At 38.5% G+C, this 12317-nt stretch overlaps 1 protein-coding gene across 5 annotated transcripts in view; it reads right to left on the minus strand.

Annotated features, from left to right (window-relative positions):
- The window catches only part of tenm1 (teneurin transmembrane protein 1), a 188229-nt gene that overhangs the window by 125248 nt on the left and 50664 nt on the right, over positions 1-12317 (minus strand). For all 5 annotated transcript variants that reach the window (XM_048187159.1, XM_048187160.1, XM_048187164.1 and 2 more), the window contains one exon: positions 7192-7455. In XM_048187159.1, the coding sequence (XP_048043116.1) occupies positions 7192-7455 (264 nt within the window). The remainder of the gene's footprint in view (positions 1-7191; positions 7456-12317) is intronic.

Below are 12317 nucleotides of genomic sequence, written 5' to 3' on the forward strand. Positions count from 1 at the left end.
CACTCAAAAAGATCATTACGGGTGCTGGATGATTAAAGGCGGCGTCATTAGGAAAGATATCATTAAAACAGAGAGGACGGGCCGCTAGAAACCACATGTGTTCAATTATTGGGCTGAAAAGGTGCAGTGCTACAAACACACTCGCTGAAGGTTCAACTCAATCTTCTGTTTTTAATCATTAAAGCTTCGGTGGAGCTCAGACAGCCCTCCAGGCTGGAAAAACACCTATCAAACTTTCACAATTCCACTTTTTTTCTGAAGAAGGTAATAAAGTCTTGATGTATATGTGAGGGAAACTGCATTAACTGTGGTCTGGCACCCCGAAGCAAATAAATGCACGAGTATAACATGTTTGGACAGCTCGAACAGCATCCGATTAGGCACGTTTGGTGTCACGACTAAGAGCCGGTGTTTCCTCCTTCATGTATAAATAAGCTTTCCTAAAGTGCAAGTCTCTGTAAACAAAAAAACTACTTAGCACCTTCATTATTGTACACTAAACCATCTATTCTGTGTTTTTGCTTTATTAAATTGAGCCTAGTCTATAAAACTAAGTGATGAAAAACAGAAATCAGAAAAACAGATGAAAAACGTCAAAAACGGAAAAAGCTCGGTAATCTGCTCTCATACGGTGAGGAACAATGATGTTACTGGAAAATTTGATTTTAGACAATTTTCATTTTTTAAATCATTCTGTTCTCTCTCTCTCTCTCTCTTTCTCTCTCTCTCTTTATTATTAAACTCACTGGTAATTGTGTTACAAGCCCAGATGCTTAACTATAAGTATGCCGCCATCCGTTCTATTCGAAAATCCTTTTAATGGTTCTCAGACTTTAGCCCTCTCATAAATCTCTGTGTGCCCAAGAGATTATTCTCCAGTCTGGAGTGTTAGATTGTCTGCTGCAGGCCTCATCATCGCTCGGAGTTAACTACTAAAAAAAGAAAAAGAAAAAAAAAAGAGGAAGATTTCAATCTGTTATTAAGCACCTACAAGACTGAACTATTAGCAATATGGTTGTAACACATTTTATTAGCATTTTGTTAATGGGCCTTAAACTTTAGCCAGCGTGCACAAAGAGCTCTAACAGATTTCATGCCGTTGAGGTCTCCTTGTAACCTACATCATCTCATCTGTTGCTTTTATGAGTGGTTCTGGGGCAAGTGACCCAGAATGTTCAGAAAGGGGGAAAAAAATGATCCATTTCCTGCTCCTCTGAAGGGCATATAGATTAATAATGTCAGGAGCGTCAGATGGGTCCGCTCAGACTATCTTTTCAGTTATAGAGAATAAATTCTCTCCGTTTTCATGCTGGACTCACATTTCTGCTGCTCCGTAAAGAGCTACAGATGTTTTAAAAGCATCTAATAATGCCTTCATAATAACACAGCAACTGTTACCTCTTAAATACATGCACGTACTGAGAATCAAAAGAGAGTTTTATCGTCCATCTCTCAGAGGAGCGGGAAACCTTACATCGTCTTTGCAACCGTAAACTCTTGCTCCTCAAACACCCGCCTCTCTCTCCCTCTCCCTCTCTCTCTCTCTCCCTGATGGTACGACAGCTCTGATGGCTGAACTTTAAATGACAGAGATGAAATTAATTCATAGGTGAAAATCCATCATTTCAGATCCGGAATCTGTGCCACCTACAAGCATAAAGAATTAATAGAGTAATCTTACTGTGAGGCAGAGAGAGAGGGAGTGTGCGAGGAAGCGAGAGAGGGAGGAAGGAAGAGAGGTCATTTTATTCTAATTTGTACCTCTGACAATTTCCTGTCAGAGGATAAAGCAACACAAATAAATAAATAATCGAATATAGAAAAAAATAAACACATTAAAGAACGGAACAAATAAAAGCATATTTCTGTCTGAATGCGAAATGAAGGCCTGTTCCTCTGCTATTAAATGAGAAGATGAAAAGAGAGAGAGAGAGAGAGAGAAAGAAAAAAGTGTTTTTTTCTATCTCTGTTTTCTGTATTCATACGAGTTAGTGAGAGTCATAATTCAATACAGAGGGGAGGTGTGACTGTGGTGTGGGGGGCATGACTACGTGGACAGAGTATAGATTTACATTCACTCTGCTGAGATGTGTGCGTTTGTTTGTATATGTGTGCTGCTGTAAGTAAAGTCACTCTGGCAGAACAACCGCTCTGTTAGTATAGTATAGTGAAAAATAATTGCTATTAAAGTTGCATATAACACACACACACACACACACACAGGCTATCTGTGAGTGCTCTAGAGGTTCAGTGACTTGACACATTCAGAGACAGAGACACACACAGGTGTTGTGGAATGACAGTGTTGGTAAGACACAAGAGTGCCTGCTTTGAGACTTGAAAGCCCAATGCATTTACACACTGCCGTCTTGAGGATTGACTGTTACATGAGATAATCTATCTCTCACAAGAAACACACACACGCAGACACTAAAGTGTGGTGAACGACTGTTCCCTCATGCTCAATTTGAGCTGCAGACATATAGTTTTTCAATTCCTCCAGACATTCATTGGATTAATTGTATTATTGCCTGATAATCGTACATCCTGCTTTCACCGCTTCGTGTCTGTCTCAATTCCGTCACCTTTGACTTTCATTATAATCTCATTTTACCTTTTCAAGACTCTGTAAATTAAAAACCTTTAGCATGATAATGAATTTACTGCGGCTGTGTAATCTGCAGTCTGCCGTCATTCGAAGATGAACAAACTGCGGCATTTATCAGCTTCGGAGCCGTGACACAGGCTGAACTGTAAAGGCAGGAGTCTGTGCTGAGACAAGGGACCTCATGGCTCCCGACAGGAAAAGACTCTTTTAGCACCTGCGATGGCTGCCATTCTCAAGAGACCGGGAACACAGGTGCTGTGAGCTCTTAAAAAAGCAGCCTCGAATCTATACAGCAAAGTAAAATGCGGGTGGATGGCATAAAACGCAGGGAGCCTGTTGAGAAGCCATCAGGTGCTGCGCTAAAGCTAAATTATAGTATATTAGCATTAGTCTTACTGCGGTGTTCCTCTCAAGAAACAGTTTGGGGAAAAAATGACAGTTCTAGTAGTGGAAAATCAGGCAATGCAGCAGAATATTAAAAAAAATGTGTGTGCATGTTTTCCCAGTTATTATTTTTTTAGAGAAGGGGAGCCTTTTTTATTCTGCTTTCACATGGTTGTCTACACCACATGAGAAACTGCGTAATTGGCTTCATGAGCTCTCGGTATGAACGGTTACAGCGCACTGCACTGACAGCATCAATAGAGAAGCTTGATATTTTAAAAAAAACAACAACTCTGAATTGACCCAGGATTTTGACATATTTAAATGACGTCAGTTTCCTTCTCCTACCTGATCGCAGTCACACGCACACACACAGACACGCGCACCAATGCAGTCTGGCCTTAATGCGCCTGTCCAGCCTTTGTAATTAATTTTAATTTGCATCTATTGGATCAGGAGAAATTAATTAGATCTCTCTGGACACAAAGATGGTAATCATACCACATCCATCTTTCTGTGCGAGAGCGAGAGAGCATGTTCGCTGCCCACTCAGAATGAAGCCAAACATGATTCAGTGAAAAGATTCTATGAGGCCAATATAAGTCTAAATGAAAAAAGTTGTGTGACGGTTCTTATAATTCAAATTGACAGTGCTTTCTAAAGGGACCATATTATGTAGCATTTTTGTGCTTTTAGAACATTAGTCTACTGGATAACCTCTTTAAAAATCATTAACTTGTGGGTTCCCGTTTTGCGGTCTGGTCTACTATAATATAGTTGGCACTGCCCTATCTTTCAACAACAGCCTTTTTTGCAAAACCTGCAACAGAATATATCTATATACCAGAATATATGATAAACCAGTAGAAATTGTACAAGTACAATCGGATTGCCTCTATTGCGATTACTCTCAACTGATGTTGCAGTGCTGCGTCGTCACAACAGTTTATCCTTTGGATGCATTTTTTAAGACTTAAACTTTTGAAGCGATCACCATGAAATCAAAATTGACAAAAGTGTTGTTGTTGTTGTTTTTTTCAGAATAATGGAGTGTTTGTTATAAATGATTTATCCGTGCATTTTTCATTTCATTTGTTTTAATGAATGTGCCCTCGTAATCTTTAAACGAAAACATTACCTTCCCCTGCCAAGCGCAACGACAACTCTTCTCAGATGATGTATGCACCGTGTGCAAGAGCGGGACAATAATCCCTCCCTTCCAGCAACCTGTCACTCACAAGACCGCAGCAATTAGCAAACGACAATGATCTAATGATCCAATCAATTCTCAACGGACAAAATCAAGTCCCGCCCTGTATTTTTTTCCTTATTCGAAAAACATTTTTTCCTGTCTTGAATAGGCTTGACAAGTTTTTACTTTCTGTACATTTGTTAGGATAGTATTAGTTTTTATAACAACCTTGTTTATAGCAAAAATAAATATATATTTTGATATATATATTTATTACAAAATAAAATGATAACATATGGTTTTGGTCATATCATTACACACCCATTAAAAAAATTCAAGGGGGATGGTGTGGTCATAGCCTATATCCATTTGTGCATTATCACCTCTGTGATGACATTCACTGTCAATGATTCACCTTGACAATGATCCCTTACGGCATCAATGCACTTTAGCTATGTTCGTTATTCGTTCTAATGTGTCAGGGGTATGTTCTTAAAACACTAATCAAAGTAATATCATACCTTCTGTTCTCTTCTTTTTGAAGAATGTCAAAAGATGCGCTCGAACCATTCTCCTGATCCTTTAGAACAAGATGCGAAAAATGACGAAAGCTTGCTTGAATCAGAGCTCTGGCGTGATTACAATACTGAGTTCTGATTGGTCAATCAGTGTTATTTATAGTTTGTTAATTATCATACAGACAATTTAAACATTTCATTTACATGATAAGTTTTACATAATACATAACACTGTTAATCTAAAGGGCATGGTAAGGGGGGACGGTGGCTTCACAGAGGGGATGATTTTTGTCATTTTTTTTCAACAAGGGTGATGTTATCGATGTCGAGAAAAGTTCATACAGCTCCCGTTTTTTGTTGTCTTATTCTTAAAGGTGCCCAAGAATGCTTTTTCACAAGATGTAATATAAATCTAAGGTGTCTCATGAATGTGTCTGTGAAGTTTCAGCTCAAAATACCCCATAGATTTTTTTTAATTAATTTTTTTAACTGCCTATTTTGGGGCATCATTAACTATGCACTGATTTACACTCGACGCCGCCCCTTTAAATGCTCACGCTCCCTGCCAAACGAGCTCTCGACTATATTACAGTGCATTTACAAAGTTCACACAGCTAATATAACCCTCAAATGGATCTTTACAAGATGTTCGTCATGCATGCTGTATGCATGCTTCGAATTATGTGAGTAAAGTATTTATTTGGATGTTAACGTTTTATTCAGAGTGAATTTGAGGCTATATGCTCTGTGGCTAACGGCTAATGCTACACTGTTGGAGAGATTTATAAAGAATGAAGTTGTGTTTATGCATTATACAGACTGCAAGTGTTTAAAAATGAAAATAGCGACGTGAATACAGTAATAAACGATGGTGACTTTAACCACATTTAACAGTACATTAGCAACATGCTAACAAAACATTTAGAAAGACAATTTACAAATATCAGTAAAAATATCATGTTATCATGGATCATGTCAGTTATTATTGCTCCATCTGCCATTTTTCTCTATTGTTCTTGCTTGCTTACCTAGTCTGATGCTTCATCTGTGCACAGATCCAGACTTTACTGGCTTGTGTAATCCCTTAAACATGGGCTGGCATTATGCAAATATTGGGGGCGTACACCCCGACTGTTACGTAACAGTCGGTGTTATGTTGAGATTCGCCTGTTTTTCGGAGGTCGTTTAAACAAATGAGATTTATATAAGAAGAAGGAAACAATGGAGTTTGAGACTCACTGTATGTCATTTCCATGTACTGAACTCTTGTTATTTAACTATGCCGAGGTAAATTCAATTTTTGAATCTAGGGCACCTTTAAGTGTTTAGGTGAAGCATTCACGAATGCTTGGTCACAGTGTTTTACTTACTGTTGGTTACTAGGTTATCAATACCACCATCATCCGCTCAAACAACTTGATGGAAAACTATTTTTCTTTTTTTCTTTTTTTTTTGCAAACTTTGAAAAAATGTGCATCATATTTGGATGGAAAACCAGCTAATGATGGCAATTTTTAATTTTAGGTAAACTATACCTTATTAGTAAAATAACTGTCAGTCATGTTAAAAACAAACTTTAGTCACTCTTTTCTAACATTGGGGAAAAAACAGAGTAGTAAGAGTGCACAGTAGTCTACATCAAACACTTTAATTTCAAAACATGTTTTCAAAGATATGACAATTATTTAGCACTTAACTAATTGATAGAACACTGTTTAAGTGTTATCGTACTGTCGCCGCTCACATTTGAATTTATATTCTCGGCAGGCACTTTCTTATCAAAGCAACTTTGATAAGAGAGTGCATACATTATGTGCGTGGAACAGAGATGCAAAGCAAAAAAGCAGATAGCGGCTCCAAGTCAAGTACTACAGTTGAAGACAAAAACACTACAAGCATCAACACTGATGTATGAGGATGTTCGTGGAGGAAGGAATGTGGAGAAAGGAGCGGGAACCCTTTGTGTGGAGAGATGAAAGCACTACACGACCAGATATACCAAATCATCTCAAAGACGATGCTCTGCAATGCTCCCGCAGGGGTCAATCAAATACATCCTTATGTAAGTGTGTTTAACAATAACATAACCTTAATGTGTGTGTGAATACAAGTGTGAGATAATGGAGTGTAGTTTACACACTGTAGTAGTTATTAGTGCAACACATAAATATTGCATCACTGAGAAGCGTAGTGAAAGTGGTGTGTGTGTGTGTGTGTGTGTGTGTGTGTGTGCAGCAAGACTGGGAAGTCTGTTTAACTGCGTGTGTATCTCCCTCTGCGGCAGCTCTCATTAAAATTGTAAAGTCATACACTGATGAGGGCACTTTAGAGTAACCCACACACACACACACACACGCGCGCACAAAAATGAAATATTATTGAACATAATCATTATCACCACACCACAAACTGGTTGAACCTACAAAAATATATAATAATAATACAGTACAGTAATAATACAATAATAATAATATAAAATAATCTCGTACCGTTCTCTGGCTCAGACTTGCGCTCTTGTTCCGTATCAGTAAGGGACAGAACGGAGTTCGCTCGACTTGACAGGCAGGAACTGTGCTCTGACTTCACTTCCTGCATCCACAACCGCAGGGCGTGGTCAGGAGAGGCGCCACCCTCGGATTCAGGATCAGAGGGGACACTTGCAGACACGCCTCCAGGGTACGCAAGCTCCTGATTGGCTGCGTGAAGCTCTGTCTGGAAATCAGGGAACGCAGTCTTGGAGGGGTCCGAGAAATCTGGGAGAATCAAAAACAGAGAGGAGTGTTTTAATGTAATCTATTTCACAAATCAAAGTTTTAGTACACAGACACACACTCATACAGGCTAGTGGAGTTCAGTGCTGGAGCTGTGAATTGACTGCTGAGATTTCTGGAGCCTGGCTGAGAAACAATTTTGTTCTCTCTTCAGAGATGGAGAATGGCTTGTAAAACCCCAAATAAATATTTAACAGAAAAGAATTCTACTTTTAACTGCACAAGATGTGAAAACCATTTAAATTCCCCCAAGAATGAGCATGTAAGAGACATTTACACACATGCACTCTCTCACACAGAAACACATTGTGTGTGTGCGTACTAACACTACTTTTCTCTGTCATTTTTACTTTTACTTCAGTGCCGACAACTCACACTAGAATACAAACACACACACACATGGACTCTCCATAGACGTAATGGTTTTTATACTGTAAACTGTATATTATATCTCCCTACACTTAGCCTGACTACGTCAGACTTCCTACTTCCGCTCAATTTCATTTTGCTTCTGTACTCAGTCTGATACAGCGTCAGAGCTTTGTGTTTGCCACCGGTCTGGAAACAGCCGGGCCAATCAACGAACAGAGGGCGGGCTGAGAGCCGTGACGTAGATGCTAAGCGCCGAGTTTTACATTGTAGGTTAGAGAAATCGAAAACCGAAACGACCGCGGAAATGGGAAACGAGACACGGGATGCAAACTTCGGGATGCATTAACTTCGCATAATCTGCAAAAGTCGTTTACAGCCATGTTCACTCCGGTATTTCGCTCACATCATCATGTGTTTACAACAGGTTTACAGTGGAAGTTCAATCATAGATTTGAGTTCGATGCATGATGTCTGTGCTTCGATGCGGCTGTACAGGCGGATAACATACGTCATAACTAAACGTATCTGATTGGCTTACGGGTAACCAATGATTTTAAACTTCAGACAAGCGTCCCCTAGCGAGAGAGAAAACACTTCTCTATTATGCCATTCCAGACTCTGTCTACGAAGCAAAGTGAAGTAGCAGAGTCTGGTATTACCAGGCTACCCTACACTACCCCTACCCCTAAATCTACCCATCTCAGAAAACTGTCTGCATTGTTTTGAATTTCAAAAAAACACAGTTAAGTATGTTTTTTAAGCCATTAGGTTTACGAAGACACAGGAAGTGTCCTCATAAACAATGTTTACGTTGTAATACCCATGTCATTATACACATTTGTGTCCTCATAAACCATGTATACAAGAACACACACACACACACACATAACACCACATTCTCTCAAGATTCAAGTAGATTTATTGCCATGGTAAAAAAAAAAAATTATATTGACAAAGCATTAATAATATTAAATGACAGACATACACTACCATTTAAATGTTTGGGGTTGGTAAGATTTTTATTTTTCTGAAAGAAGTATCTTAAAGGTGCTCTAAGCGATCCTGGGTGGAGTAACTTCCTGTTGACGTTCGAAGTGTTGTCAAACAAAACAGAGGCTAGCTAGACCCTCCCTCCTCCTCCTCCTCCCCCTCTCCCATCCGTGCTTCCTGAAACAGGCATGAACGCGCATTTAAAATCATTCTTGTCGGTTATTGGCTGGGGGGCACTGTTTATTGTTTCGTGGTCCAGGCTGCACCAGTTTGTTTTTATTGCCGTTTTCGGAGCTTGTGGTGACTACAGAGACTGCGTTTTTTTACAGTGTGTTCAGGGGGACAGGCAGCTAGCGGATAGTGAGGAGATGTTTGCTGTATGTGACAAAAAATGTTTTGGCCTAAAAATGCGTGACATCACTTAGAGCACCTTCAAGCTCATCAAGGTTGCATTTATTTGATAAAAACAGCAATACTGTGAAAAATTATGACAATTTAAAAATGAAAACGGTTTTCTTAATGCATTTTAAAATGATGGCAAAGCTGAATTTTTTAGCAGACATTATACAAGTCTTCAATGTCACATGATCATTCAGAAATCATTCTAATGTGCTGATTTGGTGCTCAAGAAACATATCTTTTTAGTAAAACAATATTGTCTAAGAGCACTGGTACTATGGATGCACCAGAAAGGGTGCAAAATGCAAACTATTATAAGTGGATCAAACTATTATAAGTCGATCCTTCCTCGTTAAATTGTATCTCTTTCATGAGGATCCACTTACAATTTCTTATTATTAGCAATATTGTGCTACTTACATACATGGTTCCACAAATACAAATAATTTTTATTTCAGGATTATCTGATAAACAGAATGTTCAAAAGAACTCCTTAGTAACATTATAAATGTTTAAGTGTTTACTGTCAGCTTTGATCAATTCGATGCATCTTTGCTGAACAGAAATAATAATTTCTTTAAAAAAAAATCTTACTGACCTCAAACTTTAAAATGGTAGTGTATATTTACATTAGGGATGTGTGCCACAACTAATTTCATTAAAGTTTAAGCGTAAATTTTGTAACCGATTAGTTGACTATAACAAACCTGCAGTGGGCCATTTTAAACTGTCAAATGAATCAAACAGACAAATCCCACACTGAATGCAGCTGAAAAATATATACAGTGTGCTTGCCTTGCATTATGATTATTCTAAACTGAATTATCATTATCAACTGAATTAATAGGAGGTGCAGGATGAATATGTACAAACTCAATAGCCTATTGTAAACAGAATTCTTCAAATTAAAGTTAGCCAACAAAAATCTGCTTGTCGTTACCACGCCTTGCACATCAGGTTTGAACATGCGTCTTGTTTGTGTAAAGTACCTGTGCACATGTCAGGCGGCAAAATCACAAGAAAATCTTGACGTTTACCAGCAATTACATTATTTAAGGGCAGTCTATTCGTTAGGATATTGGTTTAGGACGATGTAGGATCTTTTGTTGTAATGTTTGATTCATGTTTCCCCTTTAAATCCATATAGAATGTTCCACCAGTAGGCCTAATTGTTATATGCCAATTTGACATGAAATAAGCCTGCAAAAAAGCATTTTTTCCCAAGTCAAAATACTGCCTTCTTCCAGATGGACATTCCTCTGTGCCTGCATGCGAGTGATATGGAGAAAACGAATCCATGTAAGATCTGGGATAAATTATTTAGATTTAATGTAAACGACTAGTGTTTCCATTCCTGACTACAATGGCGACTACCATTGACTGGTCTTTTTGGGAACTTTGTGTTGTGAGCAAGTATATATTTATATAGCAGGCTACTATATCTTTCTTCAATATCTTTTCATCTCATGTTGCCTCTTCTTATTTAATTTCATCTCTTTTCTTATTCCAACCTCATCTTGTCCCTTCTCTTCAACTCATCTCTTGCCCTCATATCTTCCCATCTCTTCTCTTCTCTTCATTTGTTGAGGTGAAGGTGATGGACCCTTGATGGGCTTTCCCGGAAGTGTGCAGCACTAAGTGTGTGTGTGTAGAGGAAGTGTGATTTTTCAGATCTGTGTGTGTGTAAGGAGTGAGCTCTTTACTCAAGTGTCCTTTAGAATCCTCTCCTCTACCTCTCTGACTCCTGTCTCTGTGGTGACCCCTCTCACTGCTCTCCCTGCTCTAATCATCTCAGTACTAATTGCCCACGATGCACTTCTCCGTCCTTCACTGAGAACATGACCCCCTGCTTCTCAGCCTGACCCACACACACACACGTCTGCAAGCAGACATGGATGGAAAAAGCTAGGGTAAGAGGAGTGGGTGAAAGACCTTTCTTTACCTCTCTCTCTCCATTTCTCCCTCTTTCTCTCTCTCTATCTCCATTTCCATCTCTCTCTATTTGTAAGGCTGTTTCCGTGGTAACTAGAATGGAATGTTTTGTTCTGCATGTAGATTTGAATAATTCCATAGAGGAAACAAAAAGCCTCACTGTAACCTGCTTAACCGCCGCTGTAGATATGTATGTATGTATTTTTCTTGAACTACAGCTAAGTGGTCTGGCCCCGAACAAAGGTTTTCATAGTCGTTCATTTAAGCCATAAATTGATTAGTCGAATGCTTATGATATTGATTACTTAAGTATGTACTGGGGGTAGGAGGGAGTGGCCATCAGAAAATGGTTGGGGTTTAAGGGCTGAGAAAGAATATTGTATGTAACATTGCTAACATTGTTCTACATCACAGAGAAATACTAAACCATAAAATTGAGCCTTTAAAACTTAAATTAAGCACTCAGGTGCACACAAAATCTTGCTGCGGCGGCACCAGCAAAAGTACATTGTAATAATTTATTAATAAACCTAATGTCTGAACATTTTAATAATTTATTAATAAACTAGTGTTTTCTGAGTCAGTGTCGCTGCAAAGATGAAGTTGACAATGTGGACTCTTCATCTCCGCACTTGTATAATAGCTGCATCTATAGAAAAAAATGCACGTTAAGTTAAACATGTCATGCAGTAAGTGCTGTACTAATTTAAATTCCACAATTCGAACGAATATTTGGATATATATATAATAGCGCACATGTATCAAGGTTAACATTAGAGCGAACAGCCATGTAAAGTGGCTAATGTTAGTCTACTATTTACATTTCAAATGATAAGATGTTTGAGGTCGATGAATGATAGGCAAACATTTGGATTTCCTGCCCGACATAATTACCATAAAGACCAGTTACTTTATGATTTGTCAGTCACAGACTATGTGATTTCTACACTTCCTATGGAGATTTTTTTTTTTCTGCGACCAACAAAAATTTGCTTGACCAGGACTCTTCTCATCAACTAACGTTTGGTTGACTAATAGGGTGTAGCCCTATTCTGCAGCATTTCAACTTTCCATATATCCTTTGATTTTGATTTTGATTTTTTGATTTTTTTTTTTTTTTTTGGACAAAAAGCTGTGAAAAATCTTCTGGA

This window comes from Megalobrama amblycephala, linkage group LG4 (assembly GCF_018812025.1).
Source record: "Megalobrama amblycephala isolate DHTTF-2021 linkage group LG4, ASM1881202v1, whole genome shotgun sequence".
NCBI lineage: Eukaryota > Metazoa > Chordata > Actinopteri > Cypriniformes > Xenocyprididae > Megalobrama > Megalobrama amblycephala.